The 26,248-nt window shown below is 42.8% G+C and overlaps 1 protein-coding gene across 1 annotated transcript in view; it reads left to right on the top strand.

Moving 5' to 3' along the window:
* DAW1 (dynein assembly factor with WD repeats 1) overlaps positions 1-26,248 on the top strand; it is a 95,878-nt gene that overhangs the window by 33,719 nt on the left and 35,911 nt on the right. The window contains exons 4-7 of the mRNA XM_077488508.1: positions 4,127-4,185; positions 7,201-7,323; positions 8,564-8,663; positions 17,215-17,322. Of these exons, the coding sequence (XP_077344634.1) occupies positions 4,127-4,185; positions 7,201-7,323; positions 8,564-8,663; positions 17,215-17,322 (390 nt within the window). The remainder of the gene's footprint in view (positions 1-4,126; positions 4,186-7,200; positions 7,324-8,563; positions 8,664-17,214; positions 17,323-26,248) is intronic.

Raw genomic sequence — 26,248 nt, 5'->3', positions numbered from 1 at the left:
CCGCTGCCACCCCCTATTCAGGTGCCTGGCCCCTTTTTGGGCTTCAAAATAGGTGCACAGTGGTAGCATTTGATGGGCACAGTGGCTGCGTTTGATGGGCACAGTGGCTGCGTTTGATGGGCACAGTGGCTTACTTTGATGGACACGGTGGCTGCATTTGATGGGCACAGCGACGCTGCAATTGATGATGTTGTTTTTTTCCAGCATTTTTCAGTTTGTTTGTGCCCCACCCAAAAAATGTGAGCACCAGCCGCCACTTCCCTGCAGGTGTTCTAATTTCTGAGGGGTAGACAGCCTGGTGAAAGCTTTATATGATTTAAAAAAAAACTCACCCTATTAATGCCCATCAGTATTCCTTTTGCAGTACCCTCTGTAAAATAAATTCCTCAGTTGCTGGCTTTCAGTTCAGGATGTATGTGTAGCTGCCATCAAACAGATAACCTACACCATCAATACACACATTATAAAGCAGCATGTATGGTTTATGGTAAAGAAAATATAAGTGTTCATAAATATACTATCTACTAAATATAATTCCTGTGTGTTAGAAACACTGTGAAAAAGTCCTTATTTCAAGGAAAACTTCAAATATTTATTTATTACAGATGTTTTTATAGTGCTGACAATTTACACGCACTGTATGTTTATATCCATTCCCGCACTCAAGTATCCCACAGTTTAAGTTCCTTATATATATCATATATATACACACATACTGAGACCAGTTAGGAAAGAAGCAAATTACTGTATTTATCGGCATATAACATGCACTTTTTCCCCCTTAAAATCGTGGGAAAGTCGTGGGTGCGCGTTATACGCCGATTCCCACTGTCTGTGAGCCGAAAATAGCGAGCGGCGCCGAAAAATAGCGAGCGACTGCTCGGTCTTTTTCGGCGGTGCTCGGTATTTTTCGGCGGCGCTGCTCGGTCTGTCTCGCCGGTTGGAAATTTAAACGTGGGCAAGGCTGCAAACGGCAATGGGCAAGCTGCAAATGACACTGGGGAAGGCTGCAAACGGCGCTGGGCAAGCTGAAAATGATGCTGGGCAAGCTGAAAATGACACTGATCATTCTGCAATGATGGACAAGGCTGCAGATGCACACTGATAAGGCTGCATTGATGGGCATTTAAATGTACGTTTTTTTTCCCCTTAAACTTCCCTCCTAAAACTTTTTTCCTTAAAATGCCCTCCTAAACTTGGGGTGCGTGTTATACGCCAATAAATATGGTAACTTACCAGCATGTCTTTTGAGTATGGGAGAAAACCCATGCAAGCACAGGAAGAACATGCAAACTTCATTCTGAGAGTGTCCTGACTAGGATTCAAACCAAAAACCACCGCTGCAAGGCAGACGAGGTAACCACTAAGCCACTATGTTGTTAATATTAAGTGAATCCATCACTAGTGGTTTATATCCTCTATATCTTCACCACAATGATATTCTCAGTCTGGTCCTCCCACAGCACTCTTGGTCCACCTTTAGAAAAGCCCTCCAGCTATGAAGGACCTTAAATCAAAAAGGTCTCAATGGCCTCAAAGCTCTCCATATGTTAATCCCAAACATAAAGACAGAGCTTCCATTTCCTTACAACTCATGTCTTCTCATGGATCATCAGTGGTTTACTGTAATTACAAAAGGACACGAGAAAGTAAGCTGATAGTGTATCACGCCTGATAAAACCAACTCACATTCAAAAAGTGTGCCAAGCTGGGTGGATAAAAATCAATGATTAAAAAAAAATATATATATATATTTAAATTGGATATTTTTGATTTTTATCAAATTTATTTTAATAAAATGCTTTCTAATCTAAATTCTATAAATTTATAAAATTATAAAATGCTTTCTAATCTAAATATAGTTTTCTATTTAATATACATTAATAATTTAGTTTATTCAGCATGAAATGGAGCTTAGTTATGCAGCATGAGGCTGTATATTCTGCAATATTTACATTTTGGGTAAACTCATTCAATGAATCCAAGCTCTGCAAGCTGAAATAACATGCACTGCATTGATACATTCACACAATTTCACAGTAACCATGAGATTAGGGAATATTCCTTTATCCCATTGTTTTGCAAATCTATGTACACTACAAACTGTATGATTGAATCAGTTCTCATATTGCTGGTTTACTAACCTGACATCTTATTATTCTAAACAGGAAGCCTTAATTTTGTTTGCAAATATTAAAGATTCTAACTACCAGCAAGAATAAGTCCTTTACATTTAAAGAGCACCTGTCACTTCAGATCCATCATAGCAGCACCTGTTAGCGGGCATCCACTCACCTGCTGCCGCCACATTCCCTCACCTTGTTGTGTCACTGCTGCATTATCAGCCCTCCCATTAAAGTGAATGGGACTGTCGGTGAGTCAACAGCGGGTCAGAGGAGGAGCCTCTGTGGGACAGAGATGACAGCGGCTCTTTAAAAAATGATGATTTAAATCGAGTTGATTTAAATCAAGCCTTTTTATTAGTGATTTAAATCAAATCCACCCTGGGGCCAAGCACTATGATAATCAGCATTAGCCTGTCTTATCTACCAAGACTGCTGCTAAAACACTGGTTCCCTCCACCTGATGCCACTAAGCCTGGCTCTCTCTGACCTGGTGACATATGCAACTTAGTCTTATCCTACTGGTTTCATCTTTGCAATGTCATCACAGAAACCCCCACAAGTAAATTTGATACAGTGACCAGCAGTGTAAAGGGGTCTTTTGTTTTCACGGGAGCATAAGAGGCCATTAACCACCAAAATGAAGGGCTATAGGGGGATCTGTCCTCCATTCTGAAGGGGTTCTTAATACATGAGTATAAAAAGCTAATGTAATGTACTAATGTGATCACGGTTTTTATTATCGGGAGTGTAACAGAACATAAACCACCATTGTAAAGGGATTATTTTAGGGTACCTTGATTTCCAATTTTTACCTTTATGTCCAGTTTTTAAGAAACTCTAAATACATGAATATATCAAGCTGCCTACCACTAACACCGTTGTAAAGAGTTTTTATTTTAGGGAGCGTAACAGAATAGAAACCACCAAACTAAGGCTCATTTTACCCAGGTAAATAAAGGACCACTGCCCCATACATAAAATTACCATTATAGGGGGCCCTTTTTTTTTTTAAATGTCAGCACTACAAATACTGCAGCTGCGGACTTTTAAAATAAGGACACTTACCCGTCCAGGGCGCCCGCGATGTCGGCACCCGGAGCCGATCTGTCCCTCAGCTGTCGGTGCTGCCGTCGCCATCTTCGGTAAGGGAATCAGGAAGTGAAGCAGTACTATCCCACTGGTCCCTGCTGTCTTCTGGGACCTGTCTGTCTCCCAGAAGACAGCAGGGGGTGGGGCTTGGGGTGGGGCGGAGAAGGTGCAGGAAGTGGCGTAGATACCCACAGGTGGCTCAGGTATCTATGCCCGGAAGTGAATTAGACAGGTATCTGCTCGCCCCTGAAAGGTGCCAAATGTGACACCGGAGGGGGGGAGGAACCGGAAAAGTCGAAATTCCATTTTTGGGCGGAACTCCGCTTTAAAATGTAACAAAAAAAAGACTTACCAGTGACACCAGGTAAATAGGTTATTTTATATTAGAGAGCATAACAGATCACTAGCTACCAAAGTAATGGGTTTCTTTTTTAAAGGGTTAGAAACATCCACTAACTACGTTGAGGGAAAATAAAAAGCCACTGAGAAGCAATACAAAGGGAACTTTAAAAGAGAGAAGGGAAATTTTTACTGCCATTAATATAATGTGAGATAAAAATTATTTTTCTTCCACATCTAAATAGGCTGCACCTAAAAAAAAAATGAATTGAAATCTTAAATATAGAATGTGGGAAGTTATTTGCTTTCTCTGAGAAGATAGGCAAAATGAACATACGTTGCATTAACCATTATACGGCCTAAGAATTCGCTATCATTTGTCACAATTTTTGCTCTAGTATGTAGAATTGTTTGGAACGTGTGATTTCTATATATACATGAGGCGACATATCAGGCAAATTAACAAAGGAGTCCTGCTGGGGGCATTTATTTATCAATGTCTTTTCTCCAGCGTGTGAAATGTTTGTGTCTATATCAGCATTGGCTTAACAAGCTCTTTTTTCTTGTTTTAGGTCCTGCGAGCTCACATATTACCTCTTACCAATGTGGCATTTAATAAATCTGGTTCCAGGTAAGATGCGCTCACTTTAGTCTTGTATTATTTATCCTGAAGCCTGATTGATATGGTAGGTTCATAGGCTGCCTATAGACCATATAAGATGATGTATTGAGAATGGACGATCTGACCGACCTCTGGGACTGGAGATTCAGGGAGCAGGGACTGGACATAGATTCATGTGGCATAGTTAGTGGTGGCTGCTGGAACCCTATAGAAATTGCTGTAAATACAGTAGAGGTCCAGGGGGCTGGGGCTGAGCATGGAATGAAGTGGCATGGTTAGTGGTGACCGATAGGGATGCACTGACACCATTATTTTTCCGAGTACCAATAAAAAATTTTTTCAATACTTGCCAATACCAATTACCGATACCTACTGCAACTGTTTTGTTTATACTTTATCTATCAGCAATTGTACAAAGCATTGAAAAGCTATTTACAAATTAAATACATTTATTTTTGTGAAACGTGTAAATATATGGAAAGATGTACAAATATTAACAAACAAAGCAAACTAAAAAAAAGTTTAAATTATTAATAATTTAAAAAATAGAAGTGAACAAATAAAAATCAGCAGGAAAATAGTAATTAAATGGAGAAGGAGAATAAGGAGTTAATTACGGCTGATTATAGTACAATAGGGGTTAATAAGGGGAACAGAGGAACATTTAACCCCTTCACACTGACCCTATGCAAATATGCGTTCTCGGCTTGAAGGGGGTTATACCGTTTTTTATAGCCAGCGGTTGGCTTTTTAGTGATAACAACCAATCCTAAGGTGCAGAAGGGGGTGTCCCCCCTCCTACCACCTTACGAGGCTCTCTTGTCCCACTGGGAGGCCCGAGGGACCAGCCGACACACGAATGAAGCTGGAATTGGCTTTGATCAGGTCTCCTATCTAGTAACCGGTTACGGTTACTTCCGGTTTACTCCGCTGCCAATTGTACAGATTTGAAACAACCCCTAGTATTGCAAAAAGCTGATTTTGGCATTTGAATACTTTTAAGTGCAAAAGAGGGATTTGAGGTCTTATAGACCCCAGATCCCTCCATAAAGCATACCTGTCACTGACTATTACTGTCACAAGGGATATTTACATTCCTTGTGACAGCAATATAAATTATCAGATTTTTTTTAAAGAGACCGTGTAAAAATAAAATAAAAAAATGTTAAGCGCCCCATCCCATCCTGTGCGGTGTTCAAACCACACATGTGAGGTAGCGCCACGATCGTCAGAGCGAGAGTAATAATTCTAGAACAAAACCTCCTCTGTAACTTTTAACCTGGTAACCTGTAGAAATGTTTCAATATTTTTAAGTACCGTAGTTTGTCGCCATTCCACAAGTCTATTTACTCGGCGTAAAATCATCTTTCACATTATACAAAAAAATTGGGCTAACTTTACTGTTATGTTTTTTTTTAAAATTCATGAAAGTGTATTTTTTCCCAAATAATTGCGTTTGAAAGCCTGCTGTGCAAATACTGTGACACAAAAATTTTGGAGCGATCACCATTTTATTCTCTAGGGCAGGGGTGTCCATTGAAATTCAGTCTAAGTATGTTAGTTCGAGCACTAATACACTGCCCAACAAGAATTCTGTTGCCTTTGTGGCTGTGTGTGAGTAAAGAGACGAGCTTGGGTGTGCTATTTGGATATACCATACTTATCAGCGTATAATACGCACCTTCACTTTAAGAGGGATGTTTCGGGAAAAAGGGTCAGAAGTGCCATGAATGCAGCCCCACTATTGCCATGAATGCAGCACCTCCCATTGCCAGGAATGCAGCACCCCCCATTGCCAGGAATGCAGCACCCCCCATTGCCAGGAATGCAGCACCCACCATTGCCAGGAATGCAGCTCCCACCATTGCCAGGAATGCAGCACCCACCATTGCCATGAATGCAGCACCCACCTTTGCCATGAATGCAGCACCCACCATTGCCAGTAATGCAGCACCCACATTTCCATGAATGCAGACTCACCATTGCCATCAGTGCAGCCTGATTGATGCCCATCCATCTGCAGCCTTGGAGGGGACAGGGAGGGGGGCGGGATGAGCACCAAAAGATTATATACAGGAAAAGCACCTGTTTTCTCAGAGGCCTCTTTAATAGAAAGTCCCGCCTCCTATGATGGATAGAACAGTCATCCAATGGCAGCACAGGAGACGGGACTTCCTATTACAGAGGCTGCCGTGTAAACAGGAAATACTCCTGTGTGTACACCACTCATCCCCCTCCTTCCTGTCCCCTCGAAGGCAGCCAGCATATATATATATATTGTTGCTTTAAACTGACTTCACCTGCAGATTGAAATTCATCCCTTTGATCTGTAGATGAATAAAAATAGTAAGATACAAAAAGAAACAATGTCTCTTTTTATCTTTTGGTTGAGCAGTGTTGTTGATAAACATTGCCCAGCTGCTTTTTCTTTTTTTGACAGCTTCAATTGCCGGGACTTCAGTTTACACTTCAGCTGTCAACAGGGGAACCCCACTGACAGCTGAATGAGTCATCGGTTGTTAGGGACACAGCGGCCCCACTCCTTAATAACCAATCATTGCTGGCTTTTTTTTTTTTACATTTCACCTGTCAGTGGGGGAATCCCGCTGACAGCACCGAGCCTAAAAGTATCGGTTTCAGTTATTGGTGCATTTGCACGAGTACCGATACTCATGCCAAAGCCTAGTATCAGCACCAATACCAGTATCAGGATTGGTTCAACCCTAGTGACAAATGAAACACTAAAAATTTCTCCAGATTTTGAACAGCAGAATTGTAAGTGTCAAAGGTTGTGATGGGGATATGCAACCCATTAATGTCTGGGAAACACTGGAAAACAAAGAATGTTAACATTATAAAGGTAAACTACCTTCTATTAAAACCTTAATAAAACAGTCTAACCTATTTAGACCTGTACTTTTATGTAGCCATGAAATCCAGATAGGACTTTGCTATGTATGATCTGATATATCTGCTTTCACGTTGACTGTTCCTGAAATCCACACTTTTTTTTTTCCTGTATAGTTTCATCACTGGCAGTTATGATCGAACCTGTAAAGTTTGGGACACAGCATCAGGAGAAGAGCTGCATACCTTGGAAGGCCATCGAAATGTGGTCTATGCCATCCAATTTAATAATCCTTATGGGTAGGTAATGGCAGAAAATAATGCTTTAAGAGGGGGTGAAATAACACCAAATATTATTCTAAAATTGGGGTTGAGGGGGTTCTTTGCAAAGACACTGTCATTTTGCCCTGCCTTGGCCTCCTCTAACAGAGGAGAAGGAATACTATTCGGCAGGAGGTGTAAGCAACAAAAAAAGCTTATTCAACTAATGAAAAAAGAATTCAGCGGTGTGCTGCAGTTTGTATACTTTATTATTTGTAGGGAGCAGACAAACCCTATCTGGCCTTGATACTCGCAGTAGGTTATCTGAATCCAAAAGTCTGCTGCAAACCACCATTTTCTGAGTTGTATAAAATTGCCAATTGCTTTACTAAGGAGGAGGATGTTTATGTGCACTGAATAAGTAGGGACCCATGGGGCACAGAGGAGCAGTGACATCATTTTCCTTGGACTACAGTAGTGCCAAAGACGTTTAAGTAGAAATTTCTAACGCTCAGGCAAAAAAGGGAAAACTATTTATGCTCACCTTGCATACATGCCCCCTGCCTCTTCTTCCTCTGCTACAGCCGATGGCACTACCCAGTACTTCCGGGTATGTGGGAGCATTTGACCTGCTCCGGCCTGGAAGCCAATCCCTAATCCCAATCCTGTTACATGACCAAGCGAGCGAAGTCACTGCAACACCAAGTCACCCACACTGCTGATTTCAAGCCAGACTCTGGGGAAAGTAAAAATCCTTCCTTGCAGTGGGGTCAAATGCTCATTTAAATATATAATAGACTGTAAGAAATAGGTTTACTTATTTGGTCCTCCTATTTCACAGGATCCACCATGCTGCAAGGCTGGTCCCCGCAGCCTTTTCTCCCCTATGCTCTTGGGTCGGATGCTCCCGATGTCATTACCACCAATGCAGGGCTCATAGACCTACATTGTACAGGAGGACACCAAGGAGCAATCCACCACTGAAGCATAGGGGAGTGCTGTCTACTCTACTACTGTGGATCTATTTGGTGAAACTGTTTTTTTCCAGCCCCTAACACTAGTAGTGCAGGGGGCAGCCCTCTAAAAGAGAGGATTTTAACTTTTCCTGGATTTGGGCTTTGAGCATCATCTTTCATGGAAGAGGGAGCGGTGGGAGATTGCGGGAAAAGTGTGTATAACAAGGGGCAAGGTGACAGCATTTAGGACTGTATATTGTATAGTCATATTTTGAAAGAGATGTGTTACACTAAATATGAAAAAATCCTTTCCCTTCCAACAGAGACAAAATAGCCACGGGATCATTTGATAAAACCTGCAAGCTATGGAGTTCTGAGACAGGCAAATGTTACCATACCTTCAAGGGGCACACTGCAGAAATAGTAAGTAACCCCCTGAAACTGTAGCTGATGGAAAAATCTGATTTAATTCTACCAAATCAATCATTGCTATGTTGTATCAAGCAAGTGTTTTAGGTTAACAGATCAAATCTGTAATTAATCATGTGTTACCAGTCTAAAGGTTCGAGGGTTCAGGGTAAGGATTAAGAAATCATTTTACGGGTTAGGGTAAATGTTCCGGTTAGGTATCGAATCAAGTTTTAAGAGTTAGGTTTCAAGGGTTAAGTGTTAGGATTCTGGTTAAGTGTTGTGAATTAATTTTAAGGTAGAGCTTAAGTGTTAGACCCCTTTCACACTGGGGCGCTTTGCAGGAGCTACAGCACTAAAAATAGCGCCTGCAAAGCTCCCTGAAAGAGCCGCTCCTCACACTCCAGTGTGAAAGCCCAAGGGCTTTCACAATGGAGTGGTGTGCTGGCAGGACGGTAAAAAAAGTCCTGCTAGCAGCATCTTTGGAGCAGTGAAGGAGCGGTGTGTATACCGCTCCTTTACCGCTCCTGCCCATTGAAATGAATGGGGCAGCGCAACTATACCACTGGCAAAGCGCCACTGCAGCAGCGCTTTGCGGTGGTTTTAACCCTTTCTTGGCTGCTAGCAGGGGGGTAAAACCTCCCCGCTAGCAACCGAATACCACCGCTAAAAAGACGGTTTTACTGCCGGCGCCCGCATCGCCCTAGTATGAAAGGGGCTTAGGAATTAATTTATTGTAAGGTTTCATTTTAGGTAATAGGGTAATGCAATTCTGAGGATTTCCCATCCAAAAATATCCCCCAGCAGCTATGGGGGAGCATGTGACTTGACTTCCCTTCCTACCATGTAACAGCACTAGTGCTTGCTGATTGGCCCAGCACTGTCACATGGGGGGACACGGGACAGGCAGCCCTGTTTATTTTCTGACCAAAGATCAATCTTAAGCAGGGCTTTTGCCTTTCTTGCACATGCCAGATGACCAGAGCAGTCAGGCAACAAAGGAAAGTTGAGTATGTGCTCATGAAGAGGGGGTATTAACGTGAAATGGGTTCACTTTAAGGTTGGGGTGAAGCGTTTGGATTCAGGGTAAGTCATGATAGTTATTTTTAAGAGTCAGGATAAGTGTTAGGGTTCAAATGTGAATTAAGGGTTAGGGTCAAGCTAAGCAATAAGGGATAGGTTGGGCAGCATAGTGGCTCAGTGGTTAGTATTTCTGTATTGCAGCACTGGTTTGAATATCAGTTTGAATATCTGTCAGAAAACTATCTGCATGGTGTTTCCATATTCCTCATCTGCTTGTGTGGACTTCCACCCACACTCCAAATATATGCTCATAGGTTAATTGTCTCCTTTCCAAATTGGCCCTAGTATGAGTGCATGTATGCATGTGGGATAAATCCTTAGATTGTAAGCTCCTTGGGGCAAGGACTAATGAGAATGTCCACTATGTAAAGGGTTGTGTAAGTTGTCAGTGCTATATGAATACCTGTATTAAGTAAAGCAATATAAATAGGTTACACGTCAAGATGATTTCTTTAAACACTTTACTTTTCTTTTGTTTTCTGTCATAAAAAAGCCCTGCGATTAGCGCTATCAGCCGCTGGTCCTGGAAAACAAACCATTTTAATATAAATAATATTCTGCAGTGAGAGTTGTTAATATAATGGCATGATTGTTTAGCTAAAGGGCTTGATTCATGCTAAAGATCCCTCAATATCCCATAACGCCACAACTGAATTGTTCTTTATTGCATTCTGTATGGTGGAATCTCAAGGGCCTTTTGTAGCTACATATAATTAAGCCATATTGCCTTCCTCTCATCTCATATATTTTATTCTATTGATTGTAATATAGTTTGGATTAATTCCCAGATACACAGACATCTTGTACATGTGTTGTTAGCAATATCACATTTGCTTTATGTGCAATTTCTTAAAGAGATATCAGCTTACTTGTTTACAACTGAAACATGTTTTGCAGCTTCATTGAAATAAACATATATAGTCTGGGACAGGAAACACATTAGCAACAAACTTATTTTTTATCTTCGGACTCTAAGCCCCCTCATTCACCCTTGAGCTCAGAGCTCTAAAACAGTCAACAAGCCTAATCCCATGCTTTTAAATTGTGCCTGTTCACGTTCAAGCGTCAAGGTGCCTATAGATCAACGCTTGAAGTTCCAAAATGTATATGAGCTAATTTTTGTATCAGAATGGGGCAAGTTTGGCCCTATTGACTTAAATGCACTTAAATCCACTGCAGACAAATGCGCAAAAATGCATTATGTGCGTTTTCAGGCACTCCCATAAAAAAGTCTGTGAGGCCAAAAAGGGCACTTTACTCTTACAAATGCATGCAAAATCTCACACAAATGCATTAATATTGCCTGTGTGCACTTTTTTGGCTCTATTGATTTAAGCGTGAGTGCAAACAAATGCGCAAAAACATGCTACGCACGTTTTCAGACGCTCCCATAAAAAAGGTATATAGGACCAAAAAGAGCACTTCACTCCTAAAAATGCATGCAAAATCACACAAAAAAACGATAAATATCACCTACATACACTAGAGTTTCTCTTATTATTAACATTCTATTACAGATGCACAATGTCCATAGTACAAAGCAACTAGTTGTAACCGGTTATCATCAATATTTGGAATTAGGGAGTCCTTTGAATACTCAAAAAAACATAGTTTGAAAGCATTTAAAGCAGGACCCAAGGTCAAATATGAAATGCAATTTGAAAAGGGGGTAGGTGCCTCAAAAAATATATACACAACAAAAACACCACAGAGGATATAGTACCTTCTCAATCCGCCAAACCGTATCTCACAAAAGTGAGTACACCCCTCATATGTTTGTAAATATTTTATTATATCTTTTCATGTGACAACATTGAAGAAATTACACTTTTCTACAATGTAAAGTAGTGATTGTACAGCTTTTATAACAGTGTAAATTTGCTGTCCCCTCAAAATAACTCAACACACAGTCATTATTTTTTAAACAGCTGTCACCAAAGGTGAGTACACTCCTAAGTGAAAATGTCCAAATTAGGCCCAATTAGCCATTTTCTATCCCCGGTGTCATGTGACTTTGGAGACTGGGCTGCAGAGCAGTATTCCAACATGATAATGACCCCAAACACACCTCCAAGATGACCACTGCCTTGCTAAAGAAGCAGAAGGTAAAGGTGATGGCCTGGCCAAGCATGACTCCAGACCTAAACCCTATTGAGCATCTGTGGGGCATCCTAAAATGGAAGGTGGAGAAGCACAAGGTCTCTAACATCCACCAGCTCCGTAATGTCGTTATGGAGGAGTGGAAGAGGACTTCAGTGACAACCTGTGAAGCTCTGGGGAACTCTAAGCCGAACAGGGTTAAGGTAGTGCTGGAAAATAATGGTGGCCACACAAAATATTGACACTTTTGGTCCAATTTGGACATTTTCACGTAGGGGCATATTCACTTTTGTTGCCAGCGGTTTAGACATCAATGGCTGTGTGTTGAGTTATTTTGAGGGGACAGCAAATTTACACTGCTATACAAGCTGTACACTCACTACTTTACATTGTAGCAAAGTGTAATTTCTTCAGTGTTGTCACATGAAAATAAAATATTTACAAAAATGTGAGGGGTGTACTCACTTTTGTGAGATTCTGTGTGTATGTGTATGTATATATATGTATATATATATATATATATATATATATATAAATAATAACATTATATATAAATATATATAAATAACATTTTATACTATTATGTTCCTCTTAGGATGGAGTTATGTGAGTTTACACAAATCCTTTTTTTTGATGGTGCAAATAATAATAATATGTTTCAAATCTTGGACCCGTTACATAAAGGGGTTATCAAAGTAAAAGTAGTTGGCTTTCTCCATATGGGTCTGACTGGGTGGTCTTGGAAACTTGGGGGTTGTGCTTACATTTCTTACAATGGTAGGGAGCTGTGTTGAGTTATTTTGAGGGCACAGAAAAATTTACACCATTATACCAGCTGTACACTCACTACTTTACATTGTAGCAAAGGGGGTTATTTACGAAAGATAAATCCACTTTTCACTGCAAGTGCACTTGGAAGTGCAGTCGCTCGAAATCTAAGGGGTAGATCTGAAATAAGTGGAAGCTCTGCTGATTTTATCATCCAATCATGTGCAAGCTAAAATGCTGTTTTTTATTTTCCTTGCATGTCCCCCCTCAGATCTACAGCGACTTTACTTTCCGAGTGCACTTTGCAGTGCAAAAAGTGGATTTGCCTTTAGTAAATAACCGCCAAAGTGTCATTTCTTCAGTGCTGTCACATGAAAAGATATAATAAAATATTTACAAAAATGTGAGGTGTGTACTCACTTTTGTGAGAGACTGTATATAGTAATAAAGCGCAGTACAAAAGCCGAAACCCCCCTAGAGGATAACTCTCCTCCCACCCTCCTCCCCCAGTTTCCCAAAGTCAAAATCCCATTTATTGCACAATGCTGCCAATCAGGCATCATTCCAGGTACTTACCTGATGGTAATTTGTACTACATTTTGATCTGCTGACATTTTTGGTTGTGCTGGAATTTATTAAATGTTTTATTTTGTAAGTGTGTATGAAGTGGATATTTGCCCTCAGTAAAGCATTAGTCTTCACAGGTGTAGAAGAAGTGCTCATTTTTTAATGTTTTGTGAGCTTTACTGGGCATTTCTACTGTTGTGGAGAAAATGTGTCACTTGATGAGAATGTAGTAAATACTTCTGCTCAAGTGAGGGTGGAGCCCACCATGTCACATTTAGATCTTTACACATCTTCCTATAGAACAGTGATGGCAAACCTTGGCACTCCAGATGTTTTGGAGCAACGTTTCCCATGATGCTCAACTGCACTGCAGAGTGCATGAGCATCATGGGAAATGTAGTTTCAAAACATCTGGGATGCCAAGGTTTGCCATCACTGCTATAGAACATCCATTAGTGGGTGCAGGACACAGAAGTGCTGAAATATGTCAGCAGCATTTATTTATCATCTACCCTTGGTAGGAATATATGTATTATTCACCTATGTACTATAGGTTCAAATTCAGAATACTTTATTAATCCCAAATGGAAATTATTAAGATGCATTTATATTCAACGAAGACGATACAAAATCACAACAAATGGAAACAAGGCACAATAACAGCAATACAATTACCAGTAACAGCAATTAATACCAAATTTAACAAAATGAGTACTATACTGTAATAAACCCTACCATCATATTAAAATACTACAGAAAATAAATAACAACAATTGAAAAATAATCAAACTATCAAAATGCAAATGTTACACCACTTTCTTTAACATTACCAAAAATCAACACATAGTTAACCTAATACCAATATAATATAAAAACGACATAAAAATCTGGTTTATATACCAGATTAAATCATTATATCCAGCACTCACACAGAAAAATTATATAATTTGAAGGCCTCAGGCAAAAATGATTTCCTGTGGCGCTCTGTGGTGCATCATGGTTGTAACAATCTATCACTGACCTACCAGCGTATTGTGGAGTGGGTGGGAGTTGTGCAAATTTTAACGTACCTTGGACAACATTCTCCTCTCTAACACTGGTTTTAAAGACTCCAACTCTAATCCAACAACATAACTTGCCTTGCAAATCAGTTTATTGAGTTTGTTGGTGTTGACCACCCTAAGCCTGCTTCCCCAGCATGCAACTGCATACAGGAGAGCACTGGCATGTGGTAGGTAACATGTGAAGCACAACTCTTATGTCTCGTACACACGATCGGATTTTCCGCCAACAAAACCGTGGATTTTTGTTCGAAGGTCGTTGGCTCAGACTTGTCTTGCATGCACACGGTCACATGCGGTAACATACAAGATATACGATGAGCCGAGAAAAAGGAAGTTCAATAGCCAGTGCAGCTACTTCTGCTTGATTCAGAGCATGCGTGAACTTTTGTGCGACGGACTTGTGTACGATCAGACTTTCCGACAACAAGTTTTGTTGGCGGAAAATTTGAGAACCTGCTATCAAACATTTATTGGCGGAAAGTCCGACAGCAAATGTTCGCTGAAGCATACACATGGTTGGACTTTCCGACAACAAGCTCACATCCACACTAGACATGTCTTTGTACGTTATACTCATGTAAACATTCACACAAATGTATACATGCATACAGTATAAAATATGGTCAAAATCGAGCCATGGCTGCAAATTTTTCTGTTTTGGTTTATGTAGCTAGACACTATGGACCAAAGCGGAGCTGTATAAATGGGCCCATAGCACACAATACTGCTGTGTTCAGATAGATATACAGTACATTACAGATCTAAATGCAGCTTATTGTGCACCTGTGTGAATGTGTCTCCTTAAAACGGATCTTCATCCTCTGTAGGTACTTCTCTCCTCGCCACCCCTCCTCCCCTACTCTAAGTGATTAGCGATGTCCTTTTTTTTTTAAATGGTGCTGCCCAGTGCCCAGCCCCTCTATGTACCTCATTGTGAACAATGTGCACAGTCCTCCCTATGCCTCCTGGAGGCATAGCCCTTCATTCACAAAAGTGGAGAGGGGTGTGCCCAGTTCTGCATCATTGGGAGGCGCGGCAGCTTACTCCAGAAAAGCCAGTTGACGTCATAAAAAACATAGTGGCACGGAACTGAGCAGTGATCTCACCGGGACAACGCTGGATCCTCTGGGTGGGTAAGTATCTCGCACCACCCGGTAAGAGGGAGAAGCAAAAAAATGAGGGGGGAAGGAACAGTGAAGATCCTCCTTAACAGGATAACAAAGAGTAATAAAGACCGAACCTTGACATGCTACAGCCATAAATGAAAAAGAATATTTGGTGGTGTTGTGCTTTATTATTTTATATTAATTGGAAGAAGTATGTAGCAGTATTGCCCTATAGTAAGATGTTGGTGCATCTGGTCATCCTCCAATATAACAAAAAATAAGTAAAGAAAAATTCTAGATTATAGATGAATTTGTGATACAATCTGAGAACGATTTGCATGTTGCTAGATAACTGCTACATACACGTTTCACGTTGTGCATTTGCATAATGAAAAAAAGGAATAAATAGCTGTCATATGGACGAGTGGCGATAATCACTCTGAGATGCTTACAACAGCAATCTTTCAGCATGTGGCATGAGCAGTCTGGATAACAGATTTTACAAGGCTAGCAGAAAACACATTAGCTGTCAAACAAACAATGCTTTGTCTCCTAGACAGGAGACACTGGTAACACAAATTCCATGTTTGCCAGTTTGCTAGACATAGAATGTGTTCACAGGTATGCTAGGTTTTTGTGAGATTTTTGTGTACATGGTGTTTCAGTTTGGGCAGGTGTTGGCAGGGTGAAACAGCATCTGGCTCTTTATGTTGGATAGTCTAGTGCAGGGGCATCCAACCCATGGCCCTCAGGCCTCGGTCCATCTAGAGAAACACCAGAGATGCCGTGCAAGCACAGCAGCCATGGCAGCTGACACAGACAAGCCTGGTCTATGCAGGTATGTAGGATCTCCAGGGGTTTCCACGCAAACATAGCACCTGGCAGCCTACATTGACAAGCCAGTCAAATGCATATCTGAAGGGATGCAGGCACTGGCACGTTTGCAATAGCACTGGAAGCTGGAGATGCAGGGGGCGCCAGGTAAGTAAATCCTGCATGGCCGAATCTAGGGTGTGCTGAAGTGGGCTGCATGCCCTCAGATTCAATTGTGCCTCTCCACCACTTCCCCACACAGCATATAAATAGGCTACATTCAAAATAACGATTATTGCCAATGCAAATTGTAGTGGAAGTTCCTCCTGTGACTCTCAGCCAGTAGGTGCAACTGCCAGCCCCATTCAATAAAGTGACAGTTTACCTACCAGCAGCTGCACCTATTTGTGGCTCTCTATACAGCCAGTGATTACCTGCGGTGATCACTGCTGGCTGCAGGTAATCGATAGCTGTACAAAGAGCCGTGAATAGGTGCAGCCACCGGCAACCTGTGATTATAGTGAAAAGGCCCAGCGGCTACACCTACCCGCTGAGGGCTGCAGGAGGAACCGCTCATCAGCTATACTTGTTGTCAGTGCATTTTATGCACGGCTCAAAACAATTCCTCTTTTTCCAATGTGGCCCAGGAAGGTCAAAAGGTTGGACACACTTGGTCTAATGCAGGGGTAGGGAACCTTGGCTCTCCAGCTGTTTTGAAACTACAAATCCCATTTTGCCTCTGCCTCTAGGAGTCATGCCTGTGATTGTTAGGGTCTTGCAATGTCTCATGGGACTTGTAGTTTCAAAACAGCTGGAGAGCCGAGGTTCCCTAACCCTGGTCTAATGGGATCTCTGTCCATAAGTTCCCAGCTCCACCACCAGATGTAGCAGTTATGGAAGATGTTTCTTTTAACAGATTCATGTTATTTTACCATATTTAATGTTCTTAATACTAATGAAAGTTTACTGTGTGATCTTCTTTTTGTATTGAAAGTTTATTCTTGACTGGAAAGGTAATAATGAGTTAATTAAGATAATACATGATGCACAAACTTTTTTTTCCAGGTTTGCTTAGCATTCAACCCCCAGAGTACCCTGGTGGCAACTGGGAGTATGGATACTACAGCAAAGCTATGGGACATAAAGACTGGAGAAGAAGCTCTCACCTTGAGTGTAAGTTACAACTATTAACATACTTCCTAGCTATTCATAATTTAGTAAGAACAAAGATTGCAATGAACAAAATTATCATTGCATCATGGTTCAAGTGGTCTACAAACTCCACTCTACCACCCAAACCTTTTTAGTTTGGTCAGCCGTACAAGCTTGAGGCACAGTTAGTGCACTTCAATAGCCCACCAGGCTGATACCCCTTAAAACACAGTATAATTGCTGAACTTTTAAAGCAATGGTTCTGGCAATGTCAGGCTGTGAACAACCAGATTCTTCTTTCTTGCTCCACCCCTGAACAGGAGTATGACGCTCTCAACATAACAAAATAAGTCTTATGAACAGTGTAGGAGGTTGCCAGTTACTAGTACTGTGTAGAGCAGTATTGATATGTTGCTCCCTTGGTTGAACAATGAACAGATCTGTCACAATCTAAATGTATGTTGTAGCTGAACTGTGGGGTTGCTACATGCACAGGATCAGGGTGGTCTGCTGCTGTTACATTGTTTTGTTTTGGAGCAGTGTGAGAAAGATCCTCCTGTCATAGACATTGTTATTATTGAAGTGACTCATCCACCTTATTATTGAGGTTACTCATCCACCTTACCAACCATTCAGTGTCCTCCACCCCTTTCTGCCAATCACTCCACTGGCTTCCGTTCACCCAACTAATAAAATTCAAAGTACTAACAATAATTTACAAAGCCATTCATAACTCTGCCCCCAGCTACATCACTGATCTAGTCCCAAAATACCAACCAAGCCGCTCTCCGCTCCTCTTTAGACCTCGTCACCTCCTCCCATGCTTGCCTCCAGGATTTCTCCAGAGCTTCTCCCATTCTTTGGAACTCCCTACCCCAATCTGTCCAACTGTCCCCTAATCTATACATCTTTAGATGATGCCTGAAAACCCTTCTCTTTAAAGAAGCCCATCCTGCTTCTAACTAATTCACTGTTTTACTTCCTCCATCAGCTCATCCCCCACAGCTATTACCTTTTGTATCAATTGACCCTTCCTTTTTAGATTGTAAGCTCTAACGAGCAGGGCCCTCTGATTCCTCTTGTACCAAATTGTAATGTAATTGTAATGTCTGCCTTCATTTTGTTAAGCGCTTTGCAAACTGTTGGCGCTATATAAATCCTGTATAATAATAATAATTATTATTGGGCACAAAGAATTGTGCAGTCTTAAATCAATGAAGCATCGGTTACAAGCATCTTCACAGGCAAAGGCTAAAGTTCTAAGTGGCTTGACTGCCTGAGGGGAACATGATCATCACAACCCTGCAAATGGTAAATACCGTAAATCCAATTATGTTACTGATGCATTGATGTCATCAAATCCTATAGATTCAACTTTATGGTGTGTACAAGGGGTAATTTTCCCATCACTGGGGGTGACTTGGACACAATTTTACAAAATATTTTGCTCCTGGAAAAGTTTACGGCCGAATGTAAGAGTGGTATTAAATATAAAAATGTGATCTAAACGAAAGCACTTTGCATAATACAATTAAATAATTTTTTTTATTATCTCGTAGACAGGGGAGATCTTTTATTGTTTACCATCCATTATAGAAACATAAAATAATTTCTGTACTTCTGTTTTCCCCTGAACTGTTATTTAGATGATGGTTTATAGCTGAACACCCACTCACCTCAATCAGACCGCAGGGAAGAACGTGTCAAACCCATCTCTGCCAGGTCACCCTGTTTGTCGTCAATTGAGGCTTCTAGCAAAGCATTTATACACAGTATCTTTGTTCTTTCACATAAAGCTCTCTTTGCACAGTCCTACTTGGCGATATACATATGGCCTCCTTATATTATCACAGATGCGGGTTGGATAAATTGTTTGTTTCAGACATCCTGTCCACAACAAAATGTCCTTTACCTAACAAGAGCCTCAGGAGAAAGTTGGCAACTAAAGTTAGGTTGTTTCAGAAGTAAACAAAAAACTTTCTTTGTTTAGTTGACCTATACAGGGGTATCTTCATTCTATATCACTTTGGCAGGGCCTTTAAAGGTTTAGAAAATTTGAACAGTTGCAGGTCCTGCTGTGTTTTTTTTGCTTTGCTTTATTCGATCCTTGCTACAATCCCAATCTTTGCCTTTGGATTTGAATAAAAACCTAGTTGACTGACCTCTGGTTTGCTACCCTACTTTGCTTTGTTTTCCACATCTGGTTCCATATCTGCCCTGAGTGGTGTTAATACCTGGCTTGCCCCTGACCGTGCTGTACTTGATTCATTTTTACTGCTTGTGACTACTGAATTTAGCCTGTTTGTTCAGGCTTATGCCCCGTACACACGATCGGACTTTCCGCCAACAAAACCGTGGATTTTTGTTCGAAGGATGTTGGCTCAAACTTGTCTTGCATACACACAGTCACACAAATGTTGGGCAACAATTATGAACGTGGAAACCTGGTGACGAACAAGACCTATGAAGAGCTGAGAAAAAGGAAGTTCAATAGCCAGTGTGGCTCCTTCTGCTTGATTCCGAGCATGCATGAACTTTTGTGCGACATACTTGTGTACACACAATCGGAAATTCCGACAACAAAGTTTTGTTGGCAGGAAATTTGAGAACCTGCTATCAAACATTTGTTGGTAGAAAGTCCGACAGCAAATGTTCGATGGAGTGTACAGATAGTCGGACTTTCCGACAACAAGCTCACATCCAACATTTCCCATCGGAAAATCCGACCGTGTGTATGCGGCATTAGGGTTGCCACCTCATCCCTTTAAACCTGAACACATATTAATTACACAGGTTCTGTGGCTGATTAAGGTGGTAATTAAACTCAGTTAGGGCCAGTTCACACCAAATGCCGTTCCGTGTGCTTTTTCCTGCACTAAAAATGCATGCACAGTGTTTTCCATGTATTCCAATGGCTCTACTTCACACCAATGCAGTCAGTTCCAGGTCAGTTTCCAGAGCATAAAATGACCAGAAACTGACTGCACCGGTGCGAACTAGAGGCATTGGAATACGTGGAAAACACTATGCATGCATTTTTACGGCCAGTATACACCACAAAAATGCACTCCGGATATACGTTCAAGATCAGTTTTTGCTTACAGTTCACACCACATGCAGTTCCAACGCAGTTGCATTTTTGATACAATTTGCTATGTTCCAGTACAGTTCTGTGCAGAAAAAATGCAGCAAGCTCTACTTAATTTTTCTGCACCGGAAACTGACTGGAACTGAGCCATCGAAATACATGGAAAACACTGTGCATGCATTTTTACTGCAGAAAAAACTTGGTGTGAACTAGCACTCAGTGCCTTATCTGCTCTAAATTAACTTCAGAACCTGTGTAATTAATATCTGTTTGGGTTTAAAGGGATGAGGTGGCAACCCTATTCAGGCCTCATGATGCAGTAGCATAAAAACCTGGATGCACATCAGGTTAAAGCAAACACATCATCATTCCCCAAAGGGCAGATGGTAAAAGGATAAAAATTGGCAGCATTTATTTAAGAGTGGCCACCCTTGCAATTCAAGCATTGTTATATTATTAAGAAAGAACCTAGTTGGTAAAATAAATCTTGTACTCAATTGCTTTGCTCACTTTTGTGTAAAGATGTTGTATTCCATCATGTTCCGTTATATTCAAAGATGCTATATGCCACGACCCTTCAAAAATATATTTTAAAACAACCAGTGCACAGTCAACCACCTTCATGCCCCCCCCCCCCCCCCCCCAGGTCTCAGGACCCGCTTCTTGATTGGCTGGGAGGCAGAATCAGTGTTACAATAGCGAATATTCATTCACTATTGTCACATAACTGGGTGGGTTTGAATCGCAGTGCTCTGCGCCCCGAGCCCACTCTTTTTTAAAGCCTATTAGAGCCTCTGGCTCTTCAACCCTCCCCCCGCCCCCATTGGAATCCATGCATCCGGCACCCTGCTCATAGATTAGGGGACCGAGCGCATGGATAAATAAACAATGCAAAGAACAGAATTCTTAGCCCAAATGTAGTGACACATAACAATCATGAGAGGGAAAGTGTTTGGTGTCGGCTCCACAATATATATATATATATATATATATATATATATATATATATATATATATATATATATATATATATATATATATATATATATATATATAAAGGGCACAAAGGAATCAGTACAAAAATCAAATGTATATTTAATAATATACACTGTGTATCTAATTAATAAAGTGCACAATAAAATAAACCATCAGAAATGTCCATAATAATCATATGTGAACAAATCTTCTTGTGTATGCTCCAACACCGTGAAAAATAAAGTGCAAACCTGCTTCAATAAACTTGCTTAAAGTGTTTCACCCGAAGTGATAACAAAAGGCGCTCACCAGATTGCCTTGGCCACACAGTGACCTCAAAGCATGACTAATGGGAATGACTCCTTCATTCAATGCTGTAGCTCCTTTGTGCATCCCATTCACACCAAGCAATCATATATGGAGGAAGCCGGATCCCAATCCACTTTGCAGGTATACAAATGTAGGTGTCTTCACCTTATAACATCTCTCCAATGCATATATCAACTTGCATCAAGTAGGTCTGTAAAATAGCTCCCCAACAAAGACTCACAGAAGGCAGGCTATAGTGTAATACTGTTTTTTATGTTTTATTGCTTAAAAAAAAAAGAACACGCACATAGTCCAGCATGAAATCACAAACAAATCCGCTCATGGGGAAGCAGAAACCGGTCCGAAACCGGTATAAAACTCGCAATGTTTATGGTGCATCTCAGCTGTGCAAGCAATAGTATAGGGCTCCTATGGTTGCAAGTGTCGGGCCTCACCTGTATGCATTTCACGCTAGAACGTGTGTCGTCAGGAAGTGGGTCTGACTCCATTTTCTCGGAGCCTAAATAGCAGCAAAAATGGCCGCAATTGGTCAGGATCATTAACAATGTTTTCCATAGACAAAAAAAACATAAAACATTTTTGGATTCAGCAAAAAAACAATTAAAAGACGGATTCTGCTAACCCTTAGGGCGTATACAATCACTTAAAAGAAGTGCATCAGAAATACTTGTAAAACATAATTTAAAAAATAATGACAAAACTGCTCCAAGCTGAACCCTCCACCTAAAGAGAGGGAATTTGAGGCACATAGAAAAGGTACTCAGGCATCTAAGAATGGTCCCGAGCAGGATCTCCCAGGGAAAAGTGGACCCTTAGTGGGGACTAGTGATGGACGAACTTCCGACGGGACGTTTCGCGAACGCGAAACGCGAACGGACACAAACGTTCGCGAAAACGACCGTTCGCCGCGGGCTCCATTGACTTCAATGGGAGGCGAATTTCGCAAACCTTTAGGTCGAATTTGCGGCCACGGGGTAATTATTAGGGGGTAGCACGTAGTCCCACCACCTGGACAATAGCATAATACATGTATGAGGTGAATTTGGGATCGATAACTACAAGCATTTTTTTTTTATTTGGGAAATTGTTCTGACAATTCAGGACTATGGAGCTAATGAAGGCAATGGAGGAGAGGGAAGGTCAGGGACCAGGGTAGGCAAACAAGAGGGTGCAGGAGATACAGAGCACTGACAGCAGCACCGTAATACAGAGCACTGACATCAGCACCGTGACATACAGCGCTGACAGCAGCTCCGTGACATACAGCGCTGACAGCAGCTCCGTGACATACAGCGCTGACAGCAGCTCCGTGACATACAGCGCTGACAGCAGCTCCGTGACATACAGCGCTGACAGCAGCTCCGTGACATACAGCGCTGACAGCAGCACCGTGACATACAGCGCTGACAGCAGCTCCGTGACATACAGCGCTGACAGCAGCTCCGTGACATACAGCGCTGACAGCAGCTCCGTGACATACAGCACTGACAGCAGCTCCGTGACATACAGCGCTGACAGCAGCTCCGTGACATACAGCGCTGACAGCAGCACCGTGACATACAGCGCTGACAGCAGCTCCGTGACATACAGCGCTGACAGCAGCTCCGTGACATACAGCGCTGACAGCAGCTCCGTGACATACAGCGCTGACAGCAGCTCCGTGACATACAGCGCTGACAGCAGCTCCGTGACATACAGCGCTGACAGCAGCACCGTGACATACAGCGCTGACAGCAGCTCCGTGACATACAGCGCTGACAGCAGCTCCGTGACATACAGCGCTGACAGCAGCTCCGTGACATACAGCACTGACAGCAGCTCCGTGACATACAGCGCTGACAGCAGCTCCGTGACATACAGCGCTGACAGCAGCACCGTGACATACAGCGCTGACAGCAGCTCCGTGACATACAGCGCTGACAGCAGCTCCGTGACATACAGCGCTGACAGCAGCTCCGTGACATACAGCGCTGACAGCAGCTCCGTGACATACAGCGCTGACAGCAGCTCCGTGACATACAGCGCTGACAGCAGCTCCGTGACATACAGCGCTGACAGCAGCTCCGTGACATACAGCGCTGACAGCAGCTCCGTGACATACAGCGCTGACAGCAGCTCCGTGACATACAGCGCTGACAGCAGCTCCGTGACATACAGCGCTGACAGCAGCTCCGTGACATACAGCGCTGACAGCAGCTCCGTGACATACAGCGCTGACAGCAGCACCGTAAGCAGCCCCAGGAGGAAGTCAGCACAGCACAGGGATGGTGTGATCCCCTCATAATAAGAACCCCCAGGAGGAAGTCAGCACAGCACAGGGATGGTGGGAGCCCCTCATAATAAGAACACCCAGGAGGAAGTCAGCACAGCACAGGGATGGTGGGAACCCCTCATAATAAGCAGCCCCAGTAGAAATATGACACCGCTCAACCTCTTCAAAGAGGAGGGTAGGGGCATATAGTACGGTGTGCTTTTTTGGGTCAGGGAAGTGAGCCAAATGAATTAAGAAGGTCTGTGTGCTTGATTCCAAAAATTGTTTATAGACATATACATGGTCTACTGATCACATGTGTTGAATTCCTCCGAGATCCATGCCTCATTCATTTTTAGAAATGTGAGGTAGTTAACACTGTGGTGAGCTAGGCGAGTACGCTTATCGGTCACAATCCCCCCTGCTGCGCTGAACGTCCTTTCGGACAGGACACTGGATGAGGGGCAAGCCAACAGTTCGATTGCAAATTGGGCAAGCTCTGGCCAGAGGTCAAGCCTGCCCACCCAGTAGTCTAGGGGTTCATCACTCCTCAGAGCGTCCACATCGGCCGTTAACCCAATGTAGTCGGACACCTGACGGTCTAGGCGTTCCCTGATGCTGGATCCGGATGACACCTGTCGATGGGTCGGCTGAAAGAATGACCTCATATCCGAAGTCACCAACACATCTTCAAACCGGCCTCTTCTTGCAGGCGCTGTTGGATTGGTACCCGCAAATCCTTCTCTGGGAGTGGGAATTGCTCCTCTGCCAGCGCACGCAAAAGCAGAATGCAGCATTTCTCGAAGCAAGGCCTGGAAGTGCTGCATTCTGACAGCCCTCTGCGACGGCGGTAACATTTCCGCCATTTTGTGTTTGTACCGGGGGTCTAAGTACGTTGCCACCCAGTACTGGTCCTTGACCCTCATGCTTTTTATACGGGGGTCCCTATTAAAACACTGGAGCATGAAGGCCCCCATTTGCACTAAAGTGGAAGCGGTGTGGTGGCCTGGCTCCTGCTCATCATCCAGGATAATGTCGTCCTCTTCATTCTCCTCTCCCCATCCTCGCACAACAGGGATCCCAGAAAGGTTTAAAGCATGCTCTTCTTGCTCCTGCTCATCCGCCCCGGCACCATCCTCCTCTGACTCCTCATCAGACTCCTGTTGTTGACTTGTCTCAGATAGAGTAGCCCCCCCTGGGAATTCATCCAGCATTGCGACTTCCTCATCTTCCCGCTCCTGCTCCTCCACAGCCTGATCAATGACACGACGCAATGCACGCTCCAGAAAGAAGGCATAAGGTACCATGTCACTGATGGCGCCATGGCTGCGACTGACCAGTTTGGTGATCTCCTCAAATGGCCGCAGAAGTCTGCATGTGTCGCGCATGAGCAGCCACTGGCGCGGTGAAAAAAAACCCAGCTCCCCAGAACCGTTTCTTTCGCAGAGTTCATACAGGTAGACGTTAACTGCACGTTTCTGCTGGAGCAGCCTATCAAGCATATAGAAGGTTGAGTTCCATCGCGTCGGGCAATCGCAAATAAGACGTCTGACCGGCAGATGGTGTCGCCGCTGAATGTCAGCAAGGCGAGCCATGGCCGTGTAAGATCTTCTGAAATGGGCCGAGATTTTCCTTGCCTGCCGCAAGATGTCCTGGACCCCAGGGTATTTGACAAGGAATCGCTGCACGACCAAGTTTAAGACGTGTGCCATGCACGGCACGTGCGTGATTTTGCCCTGTTTCAATGCGCTAAGCAGATTGGCACCGTTGTCACACACCACTTTACCAACTGTCAAATTGAGCGGTGTTAGCCACTCATCTGCCTGTGAACGCAAAGCTGAAAGGAGTGCCGGGCCAGTGTGGCTCTTTGCTTCCAGGCACAACAGACGCAGCACGGCATGGCAACGTCTCACCTGGCATGTGGAATAGGTTCTGGGGAGCTTGGGCGGTGCAGTGGAAGAGACGCTAGCAGCGGAAAAGGAGGAGGCAGCTGAGGAGGAGAGGGAGGAGGATGGAGTAGGAGGAGGAGAAGAAGAGTCAGGCCTGCATGCAATCCGTGGCGGTAAAACCAAATCTACACGGGTGCCACGGGTTACATGCTTGACGGCCGTCAGAAGGTTCACCCAGTGGGCAGTAAAACTGATATACCTTCCCTGCCCGTGTTTGCTAGACCACGTGTCTGTGGTCAGATGTATCTTGGCACCGACACTGTGTGCCAGAGATACATTCACTTGCCGCTGAACATGGCCATATAGCTCTGGGATGCCCTTCTCTGAGAAATACTTCCTTCCTGGGACCTTCCA

This window comes from Lithobates pipiens, unplaced genomic scaffold, assembly GCF_037356315.1.
Source record: "Lithobates pipiens isolate NorthernLeopardFrog02 unplaced genomic scaffold, aLitPip1_a1.2 Scaffold_18, whole genome shotgun sequence".
Lineage (NCBI taxonomy): Eukaryota > Metazoa > Chordata > Amphibia > Anura > Ranidae > Lithobates > Lithobates pipiens.
This window is presented reverse-complemented; position numbering and strand designations above follow the sequence as displayed.